Source organism: Cebus imitator, unplaced genomic scaffold, assembly GCF_001604975.1.
Source record: "Cebus imitator isolate Cc_AM_T3 unplaced genomic scaffold, Cebus_imitator-1.0 Scaffold121, whole genome shotgun sequence".
Classification (NCBI taxonomy): Eukaryota; Metazoa; Chordata; class Mammalia; order Primates; family Cebidae; genus Cebus; species Cebus imitator.
Window position 1 is genome coordinate 1,571,007 of NW_016107436.1, and position 27,128 is coordinate 1,598,134.

At 37.6% G+C, this 27,128-nt stretch overlaps 1 protein-coding gene across 1 annotated transcript in view; it reads left to right on the forward strand.

Moving 5' to 3' along the window:
- The window catches only part of CLTC (clathrin heavy chain), a 78,365-nt gene that overhangs the window by 31,471 nt on the left and 19,766 nt on the right, over window positions 1–27,128 (forward strand). Inside the window, 13 exon segments of the mRNA XM_017539812.2 lie at window positions 1,876–1,989; window positions 6,941–7,114; window positions 11,741–11,938; window positions 12,703–12,903; window positions 15,741–15,893; window positions 16,674–16,796; window positions 17,674–17,746; window positions 17,749–17,810; window positions 18,054–18,218; window positions 18,371–18,551; window positions 20,634–20,801; window positions 25,484–25,605; window positions 26,519–26,661. Of these exon segments, the coding sequence (XP_017395301.1) occupies window positions 1,876–1,989; window positions 6,941–7,114; window positions 11,741–11,938; window positions 12,703–12,903; window positions 15,741–15,893; window positions 16,674–16,796; window positions 17,674–17,746; window positions 17,749–17,810; window positions 18,054–18,218; window positions 18,371–18,551; window positions 20,634–20,801; window positions 25,484–25,605; window positions 26,519–26,661 (1,877 nt within the window).

Here is a 27,128-nt window from a genome sequence, read left to right on the forward strand (position 1 = left end):
AAAAAAAAAAAAAAAAAATTGAGAGAGAGACTGCTTAAAATATGATCATCTGTAGCCCGTCAGCAGAGAGGAAACAATAATCAAGGAGATACAATTCTGCTTAAAATTTCACAATAGTCCCTGAATTGAGGAATAATGCTACCAATACCTTAATGTGACAAAGGTAGAAAGCACTGATATTTAGATCTGAATTGATGGAATTTAAACAGAAAAAAAACACATAGTTTTAGAAATTAGATATTATCCTTAAAGCATAAGACCAGGCTGGGTGTGGTCGCTCACACCTGTAATCACAGCACTTTGGGAGGCCAAGGCAGGTGGATCACCTGAGGTCAGGAGTTCGCAACCAACCTGACTAACATGGTGAAACCCCATCTCTACGAAATACAAAAAAATTAGCCGGGCTTGGTGGCACATGCCTGTAATCCAAGCTACCTGGGAGGCTGAGACAGGAGAATCTCTTGTACCTGGGAGGTGGAGGTTGCAGTGAACTGAGATCGCGACATTGCACTCCAGCCTGGGCAACAAGAATTTAACTGTGTCTCAAAACAAGAAAAAAGGAAAATCAAATAAGGCCAGGACATTTATTGAAAAGTTCTACTAGAAAAAAGTTTCAATGTCATTTTAAACATATCTGAAAACCTGTTTATAGGTTCTTGAGCCTGTTATTTAATATATGGTGCTGTATCCTGTCTGCCATGGCTTTTGAAGGAAGATATCAATTTTTTCAGTATGGCTAGTCATCCTGATGAATGATGAGTCCCTATAACATTCATATGGTGTTTGTCTTCGAAACTGAATTATTTTTTGTCTGAGTTCGTTTCTGACATGATTAAGAAAAATATATAGTACTTTTTCATTGAGATTGTTTACTTTTCTCTTGCCCGGCTTATGTGCGCATTGGATATTTTAAACCAAAATGCTCTCATCTAGTTTGTGGGATGTTTGTGATTAGAAAGACAACTCAAATTAGGTATATATATTCCTTCTGTTTTAGTGTATATGTATAGGTAGAGAATAATTTAACAACTTAGGTTAGATTTCTATTTGGAAATCCTAAACTAAAATTGAAAGCTAGGAGAAAAATACCTTTGTAGGTAATGTATTACCCTTCTATACTATTTATTTCGGGTAGATTATTTGAGGTATGATTATTTCAGATATTCAGCTGACTTTTTTTGAGATGGAGTCTCGCTGTGTCGCCCAGGCTGGAGTGTAATGGTGTGATCCCAGTTCCCTGCAGCCTCCATTTCCAGATCAAGCGATTGTCCTGCCTCAGCCTCCTGAGTGTCAGCTGATTTTTAAAAACGTATTTATCTTGAAATAACACAGATTCATAGGAAGCTGCAAAGACAGTACAGAATAGTCCCCTGTGTTCCTTACCCAGTTTCTCCCAATGGCTACATCGTACACAGCTGTAGTACAGTAGAAAACCAGGAAATTGACGTTGGTACAATTGTATGATTCTGTGCCATTTTGTCATGAACAGATAACTATTTTATCACCACCGTGATTTCCCTTATGACTGTAGAGTCACACCCACTCCCCCTTTCTCACACCATCCCCAGCTGCTGGCAACCACTAATTTATTCTCCATCTCTATAATTTTGTCACTTTAGGAATGTTACATAAATGGAATCATACAGTATGTGACCTTTTAAGATTGGCTTCTTTTTTTTCAATCACCATAATGTTCATGAAAGTTTTTTTCCTTTTTATTACCAAGTATTCCATGGTATGGATGTAACCAAAACCATTTAACATTGATCTCTTACAAAACATGTTGGTTGTTTCCTTTTTGGGGCTATAAATAAAGCTTCCTTGATCAACTGCTAATGTGTAGGTTTATATACATTCTTATTTTCTTTTGAACAGTTACATATTATTGAAGTTGGCACACCACCTACGGGGAACCAGCCCTTTCCAAAGAAGGCAGTGGATGTTTTCTTTCCTCCGGAAGCACAAAATGATTTTCCTGTTGCAATGCAGGTATTTCAAGCAAAATAAATGACTTTTAAAAAAATCTCTCCTCTCAAAAGAAATTAACCCAAAGAGTATTCACGGTAGATATAATTTAAGTGATGCTTAAAAGAATACTCTTATAGAGTGTATTAGTGAAGCTTTGTAAAATAACACCTTGGCCTTTCATGTACAGACATACCTTGAACATATTATGAGATTTGGTTCCAGACCACCACAATAAAGTAAATACCACAGGAAAGTGAGTCATAAGAGTTCTTTGGTTTCCCAGTGCAGATAAAAGTTATATTTACCCTATACGGTAGTCTACTGTAAAGTATGAAATAGCATTGTCTAGAAAAACAGCATACATACTGTAATTTAAAAATACTTTATTGCTAAAAAATATTAATGATTATTTGAGCCTTTAGTGAGTTGTAATCTTTTTGCTTGTGGAGAGTCCTGTTTCAATGTCAGTGGCTGCTGAATAATCAGAGTGGTGGTTGCTGAAGGTTGAGGTGGCTCTGATAGTTTCTTCAAATAAGACAACAAAGAAGTTTGCTGCATTAATTGACTGTTTTGCAAAATATTTCTCTATGTAATGCTGTTTGGTAGCATTTTACCCACAGTAGATCTTTCAAAATTGGAGTCAGTTCTTTCAAACCCTGCCGCTGCTTTATTAGCTAAGTTTCTTTAATAACCTAAATCTATTGTTGTCATTCAGTAGTGTTCACAGCACCTTCACCAGGAGTAGATTGCATCTCAAGAAACCACGTTTCTTTGCTCGTCCTGAAGAAGCAGCTCCTTTACTATGAGATTATAGTAATTCAATCATACTTTTAGGCTCCATTTCTAATTCTAGTTTTCTTCCTATTTCCACCACATCTACAGTTATTTGCTCCACTTTAGTCTTGAACTCCTCCCTCAATCATCTATGAAGGTTGGAATCAGCTTCTTCCAAACTCCTTTTAATGTTGATATTTTGACTTCCCATGAATCATGAATGTTCTTAATGACATCTAGAATGGTGAATCATTTCCAGATTCACCATTACTTAAATTTACTGTGGTAACTCCTTTCCAGATTCACTTAAATTTACTTTGCCCAGATCTTTTAGATGAATCACTGTCAATGGCAGCTGTGGTCTTATGAAATATATTTCTTAAATAAGAAGACTTGTAAGTCAAAATTACTTCTTTGATTCGTAGGCTTCAGAATGGATATTGTGTTAGCAGGCATGAAAGCAATATTAATATCCTTGTATATCTCCACCAGAGCTCTTCGGTGACTATGTGCATTGTTGATGAGCAGCAGTATTTTAAAGGGAATCTTTTTTTTCTGAGCAGTAGATCTCAACAGTAGGCATAAAGTATTTCATAAACAATGCTGTAAACAGATGTGCTGTCATCAAGGCTTTGGTGTTCCCTTTCTATCCCACAGGCAAAGTAGATTTAGCATAATTTCTTGAGTGTTCTAGGATTTTTGGAATAGCAAATGAGCATTGACTTCAACTTAAAGTCACCAACGTCATTAGTTCCTAATAAGAGAGTCAGCCTGTCCTTTAAAGCCAGGCATTGACATCTCTATAGATGTAAAAGTCCTAGATGGCATCTTCCTCCCGTAGAAGGCTGTTTCTTCCACATTGAAAATCTGTCGTTTAGTGTGGCCACCTTCAATGATCTTACCTAGATCTTCTGTATAACTTGCTGCAGCTTCTACATCAGTACTTGCTATTTCACCATGTACTTTTATGTTATAGAGATGATTCCTTTCCTTAAACCTCACCAACCAACTTCTGCTACATTTAAATTTTTCTTCTGTTGCTTTCTCACCTCTCTGAGCCTTGACAGAATTGAGGAGAGTTAGGGCCTTGCACTAGATTAAGCTGTGGCTTAAGAGAATGTTGTAGCTGGTTTGATCTCTCTTTCTCTCTCTCTGTCTCTTCCTTCCTTCCTTTCCTTTCTTTTTTTCTCTCCTTTTTTTCTTTCCTTTCTTCCCTCCCTCCATCCCTTCTTTCTTTTCTTTTCTTTTTTTTAAGAGACAGAGTCTCCCTCTGTTGCCCAGGCTAGAATGCAGTGGTGTGATTATAACTCACTGCAGCCTTGAATTTAAGCTCCTGGGCTCAATTCATACTCTTGCCTCAGCCTCCAGAGTAGCTAAGAGTAGGTAGGACTACAGGCACATGTTGCTACACCTTCTATTTAAAAAATTTTTTAGAGACAGTGTCTCACTATGTTGCCCAGGCTGGTCTTTTTCATTTCTTTTCTTTTTTTTGAGACTAAATCTATTGCCTAGTCTGGAGTGCAGTGGCACAATCTTGGCTCACTGCAATCTCTACCTCCTGGGTTCAAGAGATTATCATGCCTCAGCCTCCCGAGTAGCTGGGACTATAGGTGCCTGCCACCATAACCGGCTAATTTTTGTATTTTTATTAGAGATACGGTTTCACCGTGTTGGTCAGGTTGGTCTGGAACTCCTCACCTCAAATGATCTGCCCACCTCGGCCTCCCAGAGTGCTGGGATTATGGGCATGAGTCACCATGCCAGCCCAGGCTGGTCTTAAACTCCTGGCCCTAAGTGATCCTTCTGCTTCAGCCTCCTGTGTAGCTGGGACTACAGACACATACCACTGCACCTGGCTAGTGTATAACATTTTTATTTGAGACAGGGTCTTGCTCTATCGCCCAGGCTGGAGTGCAATGGTGCAATCTCAGCTCACTGCAACCTCCACCTCCCAGGTTCAAGCGATTCTTGTGCCTCAGCTTCCCATGTAGCTGCGATTACAGGAATGCACCACCCCACCTGGATCATTTTTTTTTGTATTTTTAGTAGAGCCAGGGTTTCACCATATTGGTCAGGCTGATAATCGAACTCCTGACCTCAAGTGATCCACTTGACTCAGCCTCCCAAAGTGCTGAGATTACAGGCATGAGCCACCGCGCCCAGCCACGTGTAACTTTTTTTTTTTAAGAGACAGAGTCTCACTCTGTCACCCAGTCTGGAGTGCAATGGTACAATCTTGGCTCACTGCAACCTCGACCTCCCAGGTTCAAGCAATTCTTCTGCCTTAGTCTCCCAAGTAGTTGGGACTGCAGGCGCATGCTGCCATGCCCAACTAATTTCTTTTATATATATATATATATATATATTTTTTTTTTTTTTTTTTGAGACGGAGTTTCGCTCTTGTTACCCAGGCTGGAGTGCAATGGCACGATCTCGGCTCACCGCAACCTCCGCCTCCCGGGTTCAGGCAATTCTCCTGCCCCAGCCTCCTGAGTAGCTGGGATTACAGGCACGCGCCACCATGCCCAGCTAATTTTTTGTATTTTTAGTAGAGACGGGGTTTCACCATGTTGACCAGGATGGTCTCGATCTCTTGACCTCGTGATCCACCTGCCTCGGCCTCCCACAGTGCTGGGATTACAGGCTTGAGCCACCGCGCCCGGCCCAATTTCTTTTATATTTAAGTGGAGACGGGGTTTTACCATGTTGCCCAGGCTGGTTTCGAACTCCTAGCTCAGGCAATCCGCCCACCTTGGCTTTCCAGAGTGCTAGGATTACTGGCATGAGCCACTGCACCCAGCCTATAACATTTTAAAAGAGAAAAAAACTACTCATTTAGATAGTTACATAAATTCAAAAGTATAATAGTTTATTTCTCTTTGGCTGCAAAACATTATCTCAATATGACAAGTACTTAGAGTTTGACTTTGTGGCAATTTTCTTAGATGCGAGAAAATGAGACTGGGATTACATGTGTAAGCTACTGTGCTTTTCTCTGCAGCAGCAAGAAAGCTATTAAGTTTTCTTATCATTTGAGTGTTCACTGGAGTAGTACTTTTAATTTCCTTCAAGAACTTTTCCTTTGTATTCACAACTTGGCTAAGTCAAAAGGCCCACCATTCAGCCTATCTTGGCTTTGGACATGTCTTTCTCAGTGAACATAAAATCATTTCTAGCTTTTGATTTAAAGTGAGAGCTAGAATGCGTAGAGGCAATTGTAGGGTTATTAATACGCCTAATTTCATTATTGTTGTGTTTCAGAGAATAGGGAGGCCTGAGAAAAGGGAAAGAAATGTGATAACAGCTGGTTGGTGGAGCAGTCAGAACACACACAATTTTTTTTTTTTTGTACTTTGGGCTCTGGGGTACATGTGCACATTCTGCATCCTGCAGGATTGTTGCATAGGTACATACATGCCATGATGGTTTGCTGTCTCCATTCCCCTACCCCCATCACCTATATCAGGCATTTCTCCTGGTGTTATCCCTCCCCATCCTCCTCACCACCAATCCACTCCACCCTGCTGTCCCTCCCCTCCCCTCCACCTCCCCGCCTAGCCCTGTGAGTGTTGTTCCTTCCCTGTGCCTAAGTGTTCTCATTGTTCATCACCCGCCTATGAGTGAAAACATGCAGAACACACACAATACTTATTGGTTATGTTTGCTGTCTTATGTGGGTGTGATTCATAGCACCCTAAAATAATTACAATAGTAACATCAAAGATCACTGGTCACAGATCAACATAACATATATAACAATTAAAAGGTTTGAAATACTGTAATAATTAATGAAAACGTGACACAGAGACACTAAAGAGAGCACATACTGTTGGAAAATAGTGCCAGTAGGCTTGCTGGATGCAGGTTGCCATAAATCTTCCATTTGTAAAGATTCATCGGAAATGCAAAGTGCAGTAAAATGAGGTATGCCTGTAATATGTAAACTGTGCTATCCTGAGTTTTGAATTGACTTTCCTTTTATCAATTTCATTCATATTCTTATGTTTAATGTGAAAGCTTGGGATATCCATATTTAAATGTGCTGTAAAAATGAAGGAAACTAATATTAGCTTTTAATTTTTCAAATAAGCCTCTTGTTCTAGAATTTTACCATCTCTAAAATGGAATTAGGCTGAATGTTTTTATTTTCTGTTTGTAGATTCATTATTTTACTAAAGTGTTGATTTTCCTTGTACAGATCAGTGAAAAGCATGATGTGGTATTCTTGATAACCAAATATGGTTATATCCACCTCTATGATCTTGAGACTGGTACCTGCATCTACATGAATAGAATCAGTGGAGAAACAATTTTTGTTACTGCACCTCATGAAGCCACAGCTGGAATAATTGGCGTAAACAGAAAGGGACAGGTAAGGAAACCCTGAAACTTAAGCAATAAAATAAAATAACCTAATCGGCCGGGCGCAGTGGCTCACGCCTATAATATTCCCAGCACTTTGGGAGGCCGAGATGGGTGGATCACGAGGTCAAGAGATCGAGACCATCCTGGTCAACATGGTGAAACCCCGTCTCTACTAAAAATACAAAAATTAGCTGGGCATGGTGGCACACGCCTGTCGTCCCAGCTACTTGAGAGGCTGAGGCAGGAGAATTGCCTGAACCCAGGAGACGGAGGTTGCGGTGAGCCGAGATTGCGCCATTGCAGTCCAGCCTGGGTAACAAGAGCGAAACTCCATCTCAAAAAAAAATAAAAAATAAAAATAAAATAAAATAACCTGATCATTTGGGAACAATCCTGTACTTTTTAAAAGAGAAATTCCCCAAAAAATAATAAAATAGAAAATAAAATAGCACATTACTGTTAGTTTTTTTCCAAAAAGTAAATGGTAACTTTGGATTTTAGAAAATAATATGTATCAAATATTATCAAAGCTGATGTAAGCTGATAAAAAAGAAAATAATATATGCCTAAAAATGGAGACGTATATGAATACAGAGTATCTCTTTAATCCTGTCTCAGAGAGAGAAACTGGTATATTGCCATCTCAGACTGCATATATGCATTACTGTCAAAAGAAGTTATTTGCCATGGAAAGAAACAATTTAGGGTTATATTTTCTCCAAGGCAGAGCGATTATCAACTACAGGGATAAGAACTCTATTTACATCCCTTTTCCTAGTTCCTTAATTAAGCATTACTAACTATTTCATGTTAGAAAGTGATACGTTTCAGTACCTCTTGTGGGATGCCTGGAAAGTTAATCAATTTGGTAGGGAAATATTATCTGTTCTAAATTTATAAACTTTGAAAAACCTCTTTACACCATCTAGCAACTGGTTCTTTCTCTGTCATTTTAATCCCCCCCCACCCCCAGATGGAGTCTTGCTCCATTACCCAGGCTGGAGTGCAGTGGCTCAGTCTCAGCTCACTGCAACCTCCGCCTCCTGGGTTCAAGCAATTCTCCTGCCTCAGCCTACCAAGTAGCTGGGATTACAGGTTCCCACCACCACACCTGGCTAATTTTTGTATTTTTATTAGAGATGGGGTTTCACCATGTTGGCCAGGCTAGTTTCAAACTCCTAACCTCATGATCCGCCCGCCTTGGCCTCCCAAAGTGCTGGGATTACAGCGTGAACTACTGGGCCCAGCCTATTTTAATATTAATAAGAATATTTTATCAGGAGGTATCTTAATTTTCTGAAAAATGGCTAAAAATTTTAAACCTTAATACTGTTATTGGTCTTGGCTTTTACTTGTTTCCTCCAAATTAGCATTTTTTCCAGATAATGAACAAAGGAAGTAGATAGGTTTTGTTTCTCCTTGATTCAGTTGAAGAGACAGTTCCTCTAGGGAAAGGGAGTCAGTCCATCCCTACCTTCCCATGCCCCACCTTAACTCCAGACCTGATTAGGTGCTTCTGCTTTATACTCCTAGAACTTATGGTACTCTCCTCATAAAACTTATACTTACTAAAATTGTTTGCTTAGCTATTGCAGTCATTATTCTTCATTAGAAAAAGAGATTGTCTTTAGTAAATTGTATTTCTAGCACCAGTCAGTGTCTGGGACAAAAACAGTTTTAAAAATTCAGTAGCTTTCAGGTATTCAGTTGTAGTGTCTCTCTTAGAAAAATCAAGAATAGGGCCGGGCAGGGTGGTTCTCGCCTGTAATCCCAGCTCTTTGGGAGACTGAGGCGGGTGGATCATGAGGTCAGGAGATCGAGACCATCCTGGCTAACACGATGAAACCCCGTCTCTACTAAAAATACAAAAAAAACATGAGCCGGGCATTGTGAGCCGGGCGTGGTGTCACGCTCCTGTAGTCCCAACTCCTCAGGAGACTGAGGCAGGAAAATCACTTGAACCCCGGAGGCGCAGGTTGCAGTGAGCCAGGATCACGCCACTGCACTCCAGCCTGGGCAACAGAGCCAGACTCTGTCTCCAAAAAAAACAGAAAGAATAAGGCCGGGCGTGGTGGCTCACACCTGTAATCCTAGCACTTTGAGAGGCCGACATGGGCAGATTGCCTGAGCTCAGGAATTCAAGATCAGCCTGGGTAACATGGTGAAACCCCAACTCTACTAAAAATACAAAAAATTAGCTGGCTATGGTGATGCATGCCTGTAATCCCAGCTAGTAGGGAGTCTGAGGCAAGAGAATTGCTTGAACCTGGGAGGCAGAGGTTGCAATGAGCCAAGATTGTGCCACTGTACTCCAGCATGGGTGACAGAACAAGACTCTGTCTCAAAAAAAAAAAAAAAAAGTAAAATCAAGAATATATTGGCCTTTTTTGGTAAACTAGATTAGTGATAATTTAATAATCATGTTTGTTTTTTTTGTTTTTTTGTTTTTAAAGAGACAGGGTCTTACTGTGTTGCCCAGGCTGGTCTTGAACTCCTAGGCTCAAGTGATCCTCCTACCTCGGCTTCCCAAAGTGCTACGATTACAGGCATGAGCCACCATGCCTGGCCCCTTTTTGTTTCTGCTGTTGTGCTGATGTTTTAAGATAATGCTTGACCTAAAGTCTTGAATAATTTCATGATACATTCTTGGTGTTCATAACCCTGATTCTAGGAACTTGTTGATTGTTACTTTCCCTTCCCTCCCAAGTTTTATGTGCCATCTGCTTGAGTAAAGAGATGAACGTTTACAGTAACCTTAGGACCACAGGCCTTCTACTCTTCTGCTGACGCCTACTAACTTGACATATCCCCTGAAGGAATGAGTATATGGCTTTTATGCATTGAAAAAGCAAATTCAATTAAAGTGATGTTATAGTCAACATCTGGCTTAAATTCTGAATTTGATAGAACTGAGTACTTTAGAAGACACTGGAACCTTTTCTGTTCCCTGCAGTAGATCTTATTAAATATTAGTTGCTAGAAGTCTGCTAGAACAATCTTTAAGTATGAAAAGGATGAAACTGTGGATTCAATATTTGGGGAAACCTAAGGCAGCAGTCAATAGGAAGCTTTAGAAAATGTAGTTGGAACTGGAATTTCTGTTCATCTTTTTCATTCTTTATAGGAGGTATGATTTGAGTTAAGGTTGGGGCTCAGGAATGCAAATAACTATAGAGAAAATAATTATTACTTCCTTTAAATAAACCTTGAGGATGGAAGTCGGACCAACAGAAATAAAATCTTAGAGGGTAAAATTTCTTCATTTTCCTTGAAAGGAGTAGAACAGGCAGGGCAGACTGTTACCTATATATTTGGTTCACTGAGTTCTCAAGTATTTTTTAATTCTTGTTGATTTGGGGACAGAAATTTCCTATGTTCATTTATTCAACAAATTTGTTTTATGCCACACTAATTGCATATTGTTAGTAATACAATTAAACAAAGACAAGTCCCCTTTCCTCATGTGGAACAGTGACTGAGAATTATACAATTATATTAGGTTGAGAAATGCTGTTAGGGGTAATATGAGTAGTTTATAATCTAGGGCATATAACTAGTTCTGCACTGGAGAAAGGGATGGATGGGTAGAGAAGGACTCCCTTTCTCTATGGCATTTGACAGTAGTTCAGCTTTTGGGGCAAGCCAGAAAGTATTCTGTGGCATTGAGTGTTACGGAGGTTTGAGGGTTGGTAACTTTAAGTACCTACCATGTTCCTTGCATTATGATAAGTGCTTAATGATTCAGTGGTCCCTCCCTTCATTGAGTATATAATTTGGTCTCCAGGAATGAAAATGTAATTAATGGAAATTACTGAAAAAATTATTGCGAAGAAAAATCCTAAAATTAAAAAGAGTATACCTTAAATAACTTCTAAGTGAACCCTAGAGGTCATTTAGATTTCATAACTTCTTCCATGTCATCTTCTGTATGTTATCAAGATGGAAGTCCTCAAGAAGTTTTTTTTTGTTTGAGACAGAGTCTCGCTCTGTTGCCCAGACTGGAGTGCAATGGCGCGATCTTGGCTCACTGCAACGTCCACCTCCCGGTTCAAGCGATTCTCCTGCCTCAGTCTCCTGAGTAGCTGGGATTACAGACACGTGCCACAATACCCGGCTAATTTTTGTATTTTTTTAGTAGAGACAGGGTTTCGCCATGTTGGTCAGGCTGGTCTCGAACTCCTGACCTCGTGATCCACCTGCCTCAGCCTCCCAAAGTGCTGGGATTACAGGCATGAGCCACCAGGCCTGGCAAGAAGTTTTAAATAATGTGGAGTTTCTTTCAGAGCTCAATTAAGTAGGAATCTTAATCTTTGATACTGACTGTGTTAAGAATGAATAGATGGTGTCAAAGCAGTTAGTTTGGACAATGAAGTAAGAAGTTATGTAGATTATAGGATGGCCATATTTTAGGAACCCCATAATGGCCTAGCATCCTATGACATTTGTTTTTGAATCTTAATTTTTTTCTCCTTGTCTTCCCTTTTTCCTTTATTATTTTTTAATGGCAGCAATAAAAGAGCTGTTAACAATTTCATTACCTTTGTGATACAGTATTAATTTGTTCTAAACAGATTTGGTATAATTTGTATCCAAATGAACACACTGCAGCTATATTTTATTCTTTAAATTGCAGGTTTTGTCAGTGTGTGTGGAAGAAGAAAACATAATTCCTTACATCACCAATGTTCTACAAAATCCTGATTTGGCTCTGAGAATGGCTGTACGTAACAACTTAGCCGGTGCTGAAGAACTTTTTGCCCGGAAATTTAATGCTCTTTTTGCCCAGGGAAATTACTCAGAGGCAGCAAAGGTGGCTGCTAATGCACCAAAGGTAAAGAGTTAAGATAATGAAGTTGTCATAAAATTAATCTAGTGTTAATATTCTGTTTCTTATATTGCTAGAAAAGGAACCAGCTTTCCACAGAGAAACTGTTTTTAGGTTACATTTGGGTTACATTTTCCTTTAGTAGAATGTCTTGTCATTGCCTCTAGATTTGGTTAATTTTCTCTGGATTTGATTAGTTTTTATTAGATTATTGTTAGAAGGATATGTAGGTCTAACAAGCCTTTTATTTACATAGATGTAATAATGTTTAGTTATTTAGGTGTCATACTGTTTGACTTAGTAAATGATAGTTACTGATAAGTTGGACATGAAATAAATCCTGTCCAATTTTATGGTGAATAGAGCTGTCAAAATTAGGCTGAATTCTCATCACTTTTGATGTTAGTTTATGGTGGACTAAATTAACACCTTGCATTCCTGACCAATATTATGAAAGTTGTACTTAATATGAACTTAGGATAATACCTAGCTATAACTACTTTATGATTATAATTATTCTCTTACACATTGACATTGTAATTAAGTTGATATATTTTTTATTCTGGATAATCTTATATCATTGAACCAGGGGTATGAAAGATAGTGACTAAATATTTACTCCAGGTGGTGAAGATTTGAAACTTGATAGCTTGATGTGAATAGATAGACTCATTCCCTTAAGACTGACCTAACAGATTGATCTCTACAGGGCGATTAGTGTGATGTTTGGATCACTTTTGAAGAGTGTTTAACATTTCTCTTTCTTAAAGGGAATTCTTCGTACTCCAGACACTATCCGTCGGTTCCAGAGTGTTCCAGCCCAGCCAGGTCAAACTTCTCCTCTACTTCAGTACTTTGGTATCCTTTTGGACCAGGGACAGCTCAACAAATATGAATCATTAGAGCTTTGTAGGCCTGTACTTCAGCAAGGGCGAAAACAGCTTTTGGAGAAATGGTTAAAAGAAGATAAGGTACATTAAATTGTGTTGACATAATCTTGTTTTAATTGCATTAAATATGATGTTAGTAAGTTAAAATCATTTAGTCTGCACCAGAAATGTCTCCATTACTGCTTGTAGAAACAGAACAAAAACATACATTGCATAAGATTGGTTCACTTATTTCCTTTTGAAAATACGTATGTATTTAATGGATATCGAGGTTAGATATCTTTCTTTTGTTTAGGTTTTTAAATGGTCCAGGATTCTTGGTTGGTGTTTAAAACAACCTGGAAGTGAATTGCTATCCTTTTGCTTTTGGAAAGCTTAGCGTGAGATACTTACCTCAGTATCCATCGTATTTGTCAGTATATGTGACTCATTTGGACATAGGAATATACTCTTACGTACCACATTCCACACTTCAGATGCACAGTAGTTCTACCCATACAAGTCTCATGTTTTCTTGTAGAATATCAAAAGTATCATCAAACTTAACCATATTTGCTGCTGGTAAACGTGTTTGGGTAGACAAGGAAAATGTTATAGAAAATGTTGGATCTGGCTGGGCGTGGTGGCTCATGCCTGTAATCCTAGCACTTTGGGGTTCGAGGTTGGGGGAACACTTAAGGTCAGGAGTTCGAGACTTCCCTGGCCAACATGGTGAAACCTCGTCTTTACTGAAAATACAAAAATTAGCCGGACATCCTGGTGGGTGCCTGTAATCCCAGCTACTCAGGAGGCTGAGGCAGGAGAACTGCTTGATCCCGAGAGGCGGAGGTTGCAGTGAGCTGAGATTGCACCACTGCACTCCAGCCTGGGCAATAGAGTGAGACTCAATCTTAAAAAAAAAAAAATTGGATCTTAATAAGGCAGCACAACTATCTAATTAGCAGTGAGATACTGTCTCCCAGTGATTTCACAGAATGTTAGTGTTACATGGAAAAAATATTTGACTTGGTTTCTTGAAGTTTATTTAAATATGAACCTATTCTAAATGTTAACTAGCTTTCTTTACAGTAGGTCTTCTCCATGCCTTTTATATTCACTCAGTATTTATTCAATATTTCTCTTTACACAGAGCATATAATGGTAATACATTTTCCTGAGCACCTTATTCCTTATGTGGAATAGTGACTGAGAAACAGACAAAGGATGTTATTTGTTTGTAAGATAACAAGTTTCAACTGTCCATTAGTGTTAATTCTTTTCATACCACCATAGAAAAAAAAAGGCCTTTCTCCTCAAAGTTGTAGTATGGAATTACCATTGTCAAGAATTGAAATAGGCCGGGCGCGGTGGCTCAAGCCTGTAATCCCAGCACTTTGGGAGGCCGAGACGGGTGGATCACGAGGTCAAGAGATCGAGACCATCCTGGTCAACATGGTGAAACCCCGTCTCTACTAAAAATACAAAACATTAGCTGGGCATGGTGATGCGTGCCTGTAATCCCAGCTACTCAGGAGGCTGAGGCAGGAGAATTGCCTGAACCCAGGAGGCGGAGGTTGCGGTGAGCCGAGATCGCGCAATTGCACTCCAGCCTGGGTAACAAGAGTGAAACTCCGTCTCAAAAAAAAAAAAAAAAAAGAATTGAAATAGTATTGTTTAAAGCACTCTGAATAGTGAATAACATTTAGTGTTGTTATTCTTTCAGCATTAGTATATGTTAGTACAGTTTTTATATTATTAATTCTAAGTCCTTGTTTCTTGACCCAGCATTTGACAATTTTGTGAAATACTGGAGAATAGTACATCAGATTTGGCGTGCTTGGACAGGAGTCTCTGCTGAAGAATAGCCATACTATCAAGTATCTGAGGTCCATCCTAATTGATTAAGATAAGGCAGGGCTGAGTTTGGTGGCTAACACCTGTAATCCCACTACTTTAGGAGGCTGAGGCAAAAGTATCGCTTGATGCCAGGAATTTAAGACCAGACTAGACAACACAGCAAGACCCTATTAAATAAATACATAATATTTTTTAAAAAGATAAGGGAAGGTGAAAACAGCCAAGGTAATTGATTTGACCTATGTAACAGGGTGAAAGCTCTTTGTATCATTAACCTTTTCTGTGAACAGTCATATGGGACCATTTTTGGTATTAATAAAAGAGACATTAACCAACTATTCATTAGTTAGCATGTTCAGTTCAATTTTTTATTTTCAGCAGTAAATATCATTTATAAGAGCTAGTCTCCAAAGGAGAAAATCAACTTTAGTATGTAAACCAGAACTCTTAGGAAAAGAATTTCCAAATTGGGCAGCTGAATGAGTAAGGCAGATTGAATAACACAGAAGAGGGTATCTGCTTGTCCACTACCTAAAAATTCTTCCAAGAGTGTCCTTCCTGCCCTATAAGCTTAAATCCAAGTCAAGAAGATGGAACTTAGGATCTTTCAGAGATATATAGGTTATACTCTGAGTTCAATAACTGTCCTTATGGTTAACCTCATCTGGCTTCCTCAGTATCAAATTTTCATTTGATAACATTACATTAAAAGTTGCTTTTTGTTTTTGAAAAATCGGGGCCATGTAATGTGAGTCTGATACCTGAATATTTTTCTTAGTTAGAAGTATAAGAAGTACAAGATTCTGCTTTAAAGTACTTAAATTCCTAACAAGGTAGTTGATAGTATGTATCCAAATGCAATCTTAGTGGGCTTTTTATCTTTAAGTAGGATTTGTGGAGAATTCAACTGAGACATTGCTGTGACTACAAGATTAAGAGTCTACCAACCACAACCCCTGAATATTTATAATACATTCTATAAAACTAAGTACCTCTCATACTAGTTATAGTGGACATAGTGTCAATTGCTCATTTCTAAAACAGTTCATGGATCACTAAACAATCTTTTTTTCCTTGGACAGCTGGAATGTTCTGAAGAACTGGGTGATCTTGTGAAATCTGTGGACCCTACATTGGCACTTAGTGTGTACCTAAGGGCTAATGTCCCAAATAAAGTCATTCAGTGCTTTGCAGAAACAGGTCAAGTCCAGAAGATTGTTTTATATGCTAAAAAAGTGAGTTCAGTTAAACAAATTCTCAGCATGAGTTCTTTGAAACTGACAGAGAAATTAGCCTGTATTAACTCTTGGTTACTTTAATAGTGAATTTTCTTTCATTTTCATTTGCTTCAAAATCTACAAAAATTCTCTTACCCCTCATATCAAATTCATACTTGTTAAATGAAGACAATTATTCTTGCATGGCTTATCAGAATTTAAGAAAGCAGGGCCATGTTTAACATGTTAGAACAAACTTTTGAAATACTCATTCATTGAAAATGGATAAGCCAGGCTGGGCGTGGTGGCTTATGCCTGTAATCCCAGCACTTTGGGAGGCCAAGGCCGGCAGATCGCTTGAGCTCAGGAGTTTGAGACCACCAGCCTGGGCAATATGGTGAAACCATGTCTTTATTAAAAATACAAAAAAAAAAATAGCCAGGCATGGTGATGTGTGCCTGTGGTCCTAGCTACTCAGGAGGCGAAGGTGGGAGGATCACTTGAGCCCAGGGGCAGAGGGTTCAGTGAACCCAGATTGCACCTCTGCACTCCAGCTTCCATGACAAAGCAAGACTGTCTCAAAAAAAAAAGAAGAAGAAGAAAATGGATAAGCCCGTTATAAAAACTGATAGGTCTTTGTTCAAATATATCATCACCAAGGTCTAATTGGGCACCTTAAATTGAAAATGAATTTGTGCTTTCACCAGTAGTTCTATATTAGCAAGATTTTATAATAAAAGTCTTTAATGCTATAAAATTGATGCATAGCAGCAACATTTAAGTCTTTGTTTGTTTAAGGTTGGATACACTCCAGATTGGATATTTCTGCTGAGAAATGTAATGCGAATCAGTCCAGATCAGGGACAGCAGTTTGCTCAAATGTTAGTTCAAGATGAAGAACCTCTTGCTGACATCACACAGGTAATGGCATTAAAATAAGTTTTGTAGAAGCTGATTGAAACGGAGAGTGGGGGCCAGCTGTGGTGATTCACGCCTGTAATCCCAATACTTTGGGAGGATTGCTTGAGGCCAAGAGTTCAAGACCAGTCTGGACAACATTGTGAGACCTTGTCTCTATAAAAAATATAAAAGTCAGCTGGGTGTAGTGGCACATGCCTGTGGTCCCAACTACTCAGATGGCTGAAAGGGATGGATTGCTTCAGCCTAGGAGGTCGAGGCTGCAGTGAGCGGTGGTCGTGCCATTGCACTCCACCCTGGGCAACAGAGTGAGACTCTCTCTCCAAAAAAAAAAAAAAAGAAAACTTACAGTTTGTAAAAATTACAGTTTTGTCATTCTATATGGATAAACTTCAAATGTCTTGCCAAAAAAAAAAAGCAAGTTACAAAAGAATGGACAGTCTGAAACCGTCTGCACATAATTTTAAAACATGCAAAGCAACTTATTTAGAGATGTATATGTATTAAAAATATGAAAAATACACGGGGGTGATAAAACAGGATAGTGGTTGCTCCTAAGTGTGGGGAGAGGGAAGAGATGCATATTGGAAGTGTGAGTCAGAGTTCTTCATATTGCTTATACTATTGTTTTTCAAAAGTTTATAAAAATAAAGGTCTATCCGTTTGATTGTATTCTGTTATTATATAATATCTTGAAATATTGTGTAGTTGTTTTTATCAGAACTCAAAGTAACTATGTTCTCTAGAAGACAAAATTTGTTCTTAAAGCGTTTATATTGTCCAAATAAAATTCTCAGGTAAAGAAAGAGTTTGTGCATAATTTTGTCTACATACTTTCCATACTATCTTTAAACACTTTCTTTTATCTCTTTTTTTGCAGATTGTAGATGTCTTTATGGAATACAATCTAATTCAGCAATGTGCCGCATTCTTGCTTGATGTGCTGAAGAAAAATGCCCTTCTGAAGGGCCCTTACAGATGCGGTTACTTGAGATGAACCTTATGCATGCGCCTCAAGTATGTGTTCTAATGCTTTTTAGGCATGTTTCCAACATTGCTTTAATAATTGTGCAGAGCGTCTCAGATTGTTACTCAAAGCTACTGAGATGCCTACTCCTTTTACAAGAAAATTTAGCTATTATATATTCTTTTGTACTTTCTTTTACCAGTTCACTATTAAACCTTAATATGTAATATGGATATTGAATTACTCATATAAATGGGATGAACAATAAACTTACCTTGTTTGTGGTTTTACAGGTTGCAGATGCTATTCTAGACAATCAGATGTTCATGCATTATGACTGGGCTCATAGTGCTCAGCTGTGTGAAAAGGCTGGCTTACTGCAGCGTGCATTAGAACACTTCACTGATTTATATGATATAAAACGTGCAGTGGTTCACACCCATCTTCTTAACCCTGAGGTATTTTAGTTTCTTACCTAATAGATGGTGTTAGTTGTGATTAATAGGTACACTGAAAATGTGTTTGTGGTACTAAATACTGATAATTTCATACCTCCATAAGTTTCAGCATTGTTTCATTTATTCATTCATTCATTTATTTTTTCTTGCAGTGGTTAGTGAATTACTTTGGGTCCTTATCGGTAGAAGACTCCCTAGAATGTCTCAGAGCCATGCTGTCTGCCAATATTCAGCAGAATCTGAAGATCTGTGTTCAGGTGGCTTCTAAATATCATGAACAACTGTCAACTCAGTCTCTGATTGAACTTTTTGAATCTTTCAAGAGTTTTGAAGGTAATTAGGAGTTTTTGAGTTTGTAAAAAGTACTTAAGATAGCCAAGAAGAGGTATGCTTATGATCAGGCTATTGGAAATTTTTTCTTTCTACAAATGTGGTTCTATGGGACATTTTAATTTTTTAAGTTTTACTATTCAGTAAATGTTACCAGGGGTGGTGGCTCACACCTGAAATCCCAGCACTTTGGGAGGCCGAGGTAGGTGGATCACAAGGTCAGGAGATCAAAACCATCCTGGCCAACATGATGAAACCCTGTCTCTACTAAAAATACAAAAATTAGCTGGGTGTGGTGGTGTGTGCCTATAATCCCAGCTACTCTGGAGGCTGAGACAGGAGAATTGCTTGAACCTGGGAGTTGGAGGTTGCAGTGAGCCAAGATTGCGCCACTGCTTTCCAGCCTAGCAACAGAGTGAGACTCTTGTCTCAAACAAACAAAAAATAACCAAAAAAAATGTTGTCAAGGCCCTTTTATATTGGATCCTAAGGATATGCAGTGAACAAGACCATCTGTTTGGATATTTTATAGATGAATTAAAGGTAGAATTTTAAGAGAAAAATATGTAGTGATGTTTAAATTGTACAAAATGAAAATACAGGTTGAGTGTCCCTAATCTGAAAATCCAAAATGCACCAAAGTTCAAAACTTTTTGAGTTCAAAGGAAATGCTCATTGGAGCATTTCAGAAATTGGATTTTCAGATTAGAGATGTTGATCAGGTAAACATAATGTGAATATTCCAAAGTTCAAAAATCTGAAACATGTCTGGTCCTACGCATTTGGATAAGGGATACTCAATCTGTATTAATGATCAGGTATAATAACATTTATGCTTATATGTCTGAGTCTTATAATGGCAGATGATTCTAGCCAAGGGCATTTTGTGGTTTGTCACTATTTAGCAAGATTTTTCAACCTTAGAAGTAAGTAGATATTTAAGGCTAAACAATCATTGTAGAGAGGTGTTCCCATACTTGTAGAATATTTAGTAGAATATTTAGCAGCATTCCTGGTTTCTGCCCGCTAGAAACTGAGCCCATCAGCTCCAGCTGTGACAACCAAAAATGTCTTCAGACATTGTCAAATGTCACCTGTGAGGAGAATCACTTCCGTTGAGAACCACTGCTGTACAGGGTACTAACATAATCACTGTTGGGTGACTAAGTTCTGGTCCCCAATTACCTTTCTCTCCTCTTTTTAGTAGTAGTGCTCTATTGAGAAGGGGTAAGAAATTCTATTAGTTTTCTTAATTTTCCCAGTTTCAAAAATGTTAACTCTGCACTAAATTTACACTGTTTAGTACAGTACACACTAGCCACATGTAGTAGCTATTGCCATTTAAAGTTATTAAAATATAAAATTTAATATTTAGTTACTCAGTCACTCTAGCCACATTTCAAGTGCTTAATAACCACATGTGGTTAGTGGCTTTATATTGGAGGGCAAAGGTAAGATTTTCATCATTGCAGAAAGCTCTTCTGAACAACACTGCACTAAATTCCTCCCAAATTATTTTGTTTGTTTCCTATCAACTACATATTGAAAAACACCAGGTATTGGGTGTCTTCATTTAAAATTTTCCATATAAGGGCACAGTGGTGTATGCCTTTAATAATCCCAGTGCTTTGGGAGGCCGAGGCAGGAGGATTGCTTGAGGCCACAAACTCAAGACATAGCAAGACCCCATCTTTACCAAAATTTCTTAAAAATTAGCCTAGCATCGTGGCATGCACCTGTCTAGCTACTCAGGAGGTTGAGGCGGGAGGATTGCTTGAGCCGAGAACTTTGAGGCTGCAGTGAGCTATGATCATGCCGCTGTACCCCAGCCTGGGTAACAGAGACCTGTCTCAATAAAAAGAAAAAAAGGAAACATTGGGTTGAATTGTCTGTTCTTTAGGATTAAAGTGCAAATCCATTTTACTGATCTGTTCAATGGAATAATTAGTATTTTTATTGAGCTTTTTAAGCAACCAGTTTATATTTGGGAGTATTCAATGTAACAGTTTTTTAATTGCATAAATATTTTTCAGTCATTCTCAAAAGTGTGCCTATGCTTAATTGTAATTACTTGTTTCTTTTAAGGTCTCTTTTATTTTCTGGGATCCATTGTTAACTTTAGTCAGGACCCAGATGTGCACTTTAAATATATTCAGGCAGCTTGCAAGACTGGGCAAATCAAAGAAGTAGAAAGAATCTGTAGAGAAAGCAACTGCTATGATCCTGAGCGAGTCAAGAATTTTCTTAAGGTAAGTGGTTTTGAGTAACGTGTTTTCCGGTTGGATTCCAGATCAGCAGTTCTACAGGGGTTTGGTTGTAGTTCAAAAATATTTTTTCCCTAAATGTGAAATTCTTAGCATTCTTTAAGTTGTGTTGGATTATTTCTTCCAAACATAATGCTCTGTGGTTTCCTTTGAAATACAGAAGGAAATTGGTGAGTGAGAATGACCATCTGTTTAAAAGAAGAAGAAGAAGAAAAAAAAAGCACTATTTCAAAGGAATTTCCTTTATTTTAATTTTGGACGGAAAAATTTTGAGAAGTAATTTATACTTTCAATGTGATTTTAGAATCATTTAGGCTTTTGAATACTAACATCAGCTTGCCCTTCATATCATTTTGAGGAGGCTCTATTGTAGACAAAGGGATCTGTTGTCTAAGAAATATATAGGTTTACCTCTTTCACCAAGTTTGCCCAACTCTAGAAACTAAAATATTATTATTCATATGTAATTCATAAATTAAAGGTAAGATCAAACAAAAAAAGCTCAGCTTTGTGACACATGAAGTCAGTTATAGAGAAGTAAGGACCACCTGCGTTGCAGGGATGAGTAATTGTTGAGAGATTCTGAACTCTAGAAGATCCCTAAGGGCAGTTAATTTTGTTTAATGTTGAACTTAGCTTTAGCGTTATTCTTGTAACTATCAGTTACTTTGTGAGGGAAATAAAGCTTTAAAGTTGACAGCTATCTGTAAAAGACCAGGAAAACTATAGAACACTTAGATTACTGCTCTCTCACTGTCTAGTTTGCGTGTGAGATATATATATATACATATATATATATATATATATAAGTAAAATGATTCCTGAGACTTTAGAGAAAGTTCTGAAGTATTTTTTGTTTTAGAAGAATTTTAAATTACAAGTGAAACCAAAATGTTTATTGTATAATACAGTACAGAGTGGGCTTTTTCTGCTCCCAAACTCATCATTTGTGCCCGTGGTTGCATTGGCACATAGTTCTTTTGAAGAATTTACTACCTGGGCTCTAGATTAAATAGCAAAACCCTTAGGGGTTTTAGTGTAATAGAGTAGTCAAAATTGCTGTACATGTTAGATTAAAAGATACACTTTTCAAAAAAGTATAGCTTTATAAAGTATTGGCCATCAAGAATATTCTGGATAACCTAGCTAGTATATGTTTAGACCAAAACTTTCTGGTGTCGAAAAACCCCTCCAAATGAGAAAGATTTGATACTCTATGCTTGACTAGTGTAGCCATACTACTGATTCACCTACTTGAGTATCATTACCATTTCCGTTTTTAAAAAACAAATACTACTAGATTCTTTGGGGGGCAGGAGGTGTTGGGTTTTTTTGTTGTTGTTTTTAAGCTTTTAAGTTCAGGGGTGCATGGGCAGGTTTGTTATGTAGGTAAACTTATGTCATGGGGATTTGCTGTACAGATTGTTTTGTCACCTAGGTATTAAACCTACCACCCATTAGTTATTTTTCCTGATTATTTCCCTCCTCCCCCCTTCCACCCTTCAGTAGGCCCCAGTGTGTGTTGTTCCTCTTTGTGTCCATGTGTTCTCATCATTTAGCTCCCACTTACTAGTAGGAACATGCAGTATTTGGTTTTCTGTTCCTGTGTTAATACTACCAGATTCTTACATGATTTCTTTTTGTTTTTATTGAGCCCTCAGATTTTATGCTTAAATGTAACTTCCTCAGCTTTGGATTTTAATATTTGAGTTATATATATGGAAGGCAAATGAAATTAACTATTATTTAATTAATAATTCTTGAGTTTTAAATAAATCCTCTAGCAAAGAAAAAAGGAATCCTCTGGGTACCATGATGATACTGCCTTAGGTTTTTATAGCCCATGGGATCTCATCAGATGAAGATTTCCCCTCCAACTTGTGAATTAGGTGCAAGCCTGATATAGTAGGGGTGTGGGTGTGGATTATGAGCTTTTGAGTCAGTCAGACCTGTTTCAATTTCTACTTAGCTATTGCTTGTTCATTCAGTATGTGTCTAGCTGTTACCTCAGGCAAGTTAATGAATGTACCTCAGCCTCAGTTTCTTCAACCACAGGCTGTTTGTTTACCAAGTACCTGTATGCTATAGATGTTTAGGCAGTAACTATTACTGATAAGTGATAAGCCTTGGGGAAAAGGTGGAGTGAGCCTAAATGGGATTTCTGTTAGGCAAGTATTTCTCTTTGATTTCGAGTTGTACCTGACTTTTTGTAGGAATTTACTGCCAGCCAGGATTAGAGGTAGATTTTATCATCTTATATTTACATAATTTGAGATGGGAGCTCAATACTGAGATGCAATGATCACATTCATCCTCTGATGCCAGTGTTGAGAATGAACATATTAGATTCTTTGTTAACCTGTAGTACATGGTTACAATGCCTCTTATCACTGTTCTTAAACTTAATTTTAGAGGTACTACCTACATGATAATTTACTGATGTTGTATGTAAACCCTGTGTCATAAGAAAAATCCTCTGACACTAATCTTGACTATTTGGAGTGCCAATTGTGTGTTCGCCACCAGGAATAAAGAGATTGGTAGAACATAACTTCTCCTTTAAGGTTCCCTGTGAGCAGGATAACATTGTGTCATTAGCATCATTTGGCTCATGCCCTAAGATTGTAAACTGTAAGCTCTCTGTAGAAAGCATGTAACTGTTCATCAGACCCATGATCTGCGCCTTGCTACCTTTGATCTTATTTTCTACCTTTCTTTCTTTCCTTCCTGGTTTAGCCTCAACCACACTGGCCTGCTTGCTATTCCTGGAACTCCCCCAACCCTGTCCTGCCCAAGAGTGTTTGCTTGTGCCTTGCACTACTATTTTCTCATGACCTCCTTTACCTTCTTTGGGTTTCTGATTGAGTGTTGTAGGAGAGGATGTCTCAGGTTGCCCTATGTAAAATAGAACCCGTTCCTACCCCATTTTGCTTTTCTTTATAACACCACTGTGAGACATCTCCTTCCACTAGAATGTAAGTGCCTTGAGAGAATGGACTTTGCTTCCTTTGTTCCCTGCTGTATCTCCAGTACCTAAGAACAGAGTCTGATACTTAGGTATTATAAATATTTGTTAAATGAACAAATATATGTTGAAGAAAACCTCTGACTATGTTAATATAATTTGAAATTTGATCTTAAAATCTTTAACCATTATAGCTGGGGGTTAATTAAACATTTAGTAAGTAATTTTTAAATACTTTAATATTAATATTAATACTTTAATAAATTTTAAATTTTTAAAGTGTTAATAACATTTCTACCATCTATAAAATCAGGTGCAAACTTTAGCAATCAAGAAAATAACCTAGATTTTGTCTACTTTTTAAATCTGAAATTTTCTTTTGGAATACAGTTAGTATTTCACACAAGTGGAGTTATTTGCCACAGAAGTTTAAACACCTATGCATGAAAACAGAGTAACACTAGATTATTTGTAAGTGATAAAGTACACAATATATGTGTGTAGGTAAGATGACTAGTGTGTTGATCCATACTTTTTTGATGTTCTTTTAGTAGGAAAAAAATGACATACTAAAATGTTTACATCGATACAGACAGATTCCAGAAATGATCGAAACAGCTATTAGTGCAGAGTTTCCATGGTGTTAAACAGTACTTGCTTTAAACCTTCCTTAATGTGGAAAATCTGCAGCTTTACAGACATTATTTTCTAATTTAGGATGGCTAAATTAAAATTAAGATTTACTTTGGTGTTCTTTGGAACACTTCATAGAGTAGTCTTTGTGTTACTTATAATTGAACAACTAATATCCCCTAGTCTCAGGAGCCATTTTATTCTAACCTTGAAAATAATGTTCTTAGTGAGTTCTACCTGGCTAATTCTATGTCCCTAGTAGACTGTTAGAGGAATCATTTATTAAGGAATGTTTGACTGTGTATAAATGAATTCCTGATGGAAACTGTTGTTTTTTGTGCTGTACCTTATGTCTGTGGAATGTAACAGGGTATGTATCAGGTAAATGCCAAGTACAGCTTTACTTACCTTGTCTATAACATCTTCTGTGTCAATCTATAAGTAGGATTGTAGTTTGGTATCTGTAATGGTAAAAGCAGTTGGCAATTTAAAGATGTCTTTTCTTTAAATGCTGGTTGTTTTTTTTTTTTTTTTGGCCTTTTTCTTACGGCCACATGTGATCACCGTTATGCTGCTCCTTGTAGGCTTTGTTATAATAGAGTATTAGAGGCTGATTGTATAGATTGGATTTGGGGAGGGATAGAATATCATTAGTTTGAAACAAATGTGAGCAATTTATGCCATATTTTTGACAATGTGATTATAAAGTTGATTTCAAATATGGTTGAAGTGTTACTACTGATGAAAGTCCCAGTGTGATAAATATCATCTGAGAGCCACTGCTGGCTCAAGTATCTTAATTTGTTACTCTTGTTTTTTGGTAAAGGGGGTGTATGGGAAAGACTGGAAAGACCTGGAATCTTGCTGTGTGAATCTAAGTATTGCTTAGTAAAATTTTAGTGAAACTGGGATGTACACACTCAACTATTAGGACATTTCTTTCTTTTACAGAAGTGCCATGTTTGTGTGAGCCTCTCTTGTCAGTGTAGAACAGAGTCTCGTATTTTACATAGATTTGATACCTCAAAGAAGGAGAAAATTAAAGCTTCCTTTTGTTTGCCTTTTTTCAGGAGTAAAGCTAACACATCAGCTACCACTTATCCTTGTGTGTGATAGATTTGACTTTGTCCTTGATTTGGTGCTCTATTTATATAGAAATAATCTTCAAAAGTATATAGAGATATATGTACAGAAGGTGAGTAATGTGTAGGTAATTTAAAAGTATAATCTTATTATTGATTTTATTTCTAATATTCTGGAAATCCTTTTGAAACTCTGTGCTCAATAAGAGTGGTCTGCAGCTTTTAACATGAGTTTTGTTTGTTTTGAGACAGGGTCTTGCTCTGTCTCGCATCCTGGAATACAGTGGCACAATGAGCCCATTCTAACTTTAAACTCCTGGGCTCAAGTAAATCTCCTGCCTTAGCCTCCCAAGTATCTGGGACTGCAGGTGCATACTACCATGCCCAGCTGCTTTTAATACTTTTTTCCCAAGCAGAATCCTTTCTTGGATTAAAATTCTACATGCTTTTCTAGCAAGCTGATTCAGGGAAGGGAAAAAAAATATGCATGCCAAGTGTGTAAAATAGAGGAGTAGAACTGATATTGTGGAAAAAGTTGGGTGGCCTAGGGTCCTACTAACTTGATAGGCCCTGAGGTATCTGTATAGAAGCCCTAGACTGCAAAGCAGAGTTTTCAAACCATCTTAAATACAGATATGAGATACTTCACCTTCTAACTGTAAAAACAGGCAGTATTGCTATAATGGGAGCCTTTTTATTAGGCAGTTTTGCATAGTCGTCTTTGACTAATTTCTTTGGATTTATTTATCATATGGAACAATGGTTGGGTAACTAATCAGTCCAGTAGAGAGAGAATATAGTATACGTGCTTTCAATACTTATTAAACCGTGAAGTCTTGTTTTTAGCTGGACCTCCTGCTAAATTCCTCTATCTAGTTGCAAATTTAAACCCTCAGTTCATTACTGAATTTAAAAACTGAACATTAAAAAAAAAAAAAACTGAGCTTAAAAGAGATTTTTTTTTTAATTCTTCTTTGCTTTTCTTATTAACATAATGACATTCTTCTGCCTTTTTTTTAACCACAGGTGAATCCAAGTAGACTTCCTGTGGTTATTGGAGGATTACTTGATGTTGACTGTTCTGAAGATGTCATAAAAAACTTGATTCTGGTTGTAAGAGGTCAATTCTCCACTGATGAACTTGTTGCTGAGGTTGAAAAAAGAAACAGGTGTAGTACCATTTTAACTGGGATAAGTTAGTTTCTCTTAGCATGGTAATAAAAATACAGGTAGTAATTTGTTCCAAAGCTACTCAATAACATGGCGAATAATTTCCTGAAGACACCAAACGTAGAGGTGATAAACTAGCTGATAACGCCAGAAAAAAAGTCTGTTTCCTGAAACATTACAGCTGTCATAGGAAATCTGTTAACCTGGTTGATCATTTTTTTGGCATGTTTATAATTACAGCTATGTGGTTTGACTTTATGTGTTTTTAATATAAACTATGTAGTAAGTCTCCTGTTTAGTTAGGTGTGATAACAATATATTTAACAACTGATTCTTTACTGATTAAATAGTGTAGTGTTTTCAACCTAAGAAAGCTGATTAAAAAAAAAAAACAGCCGGGCGCGGTGGCTCAAGCCTGTAATCCCAGCACTTTGGGAGGCCGAGGCGGGTGGATCACGAGGTCAAG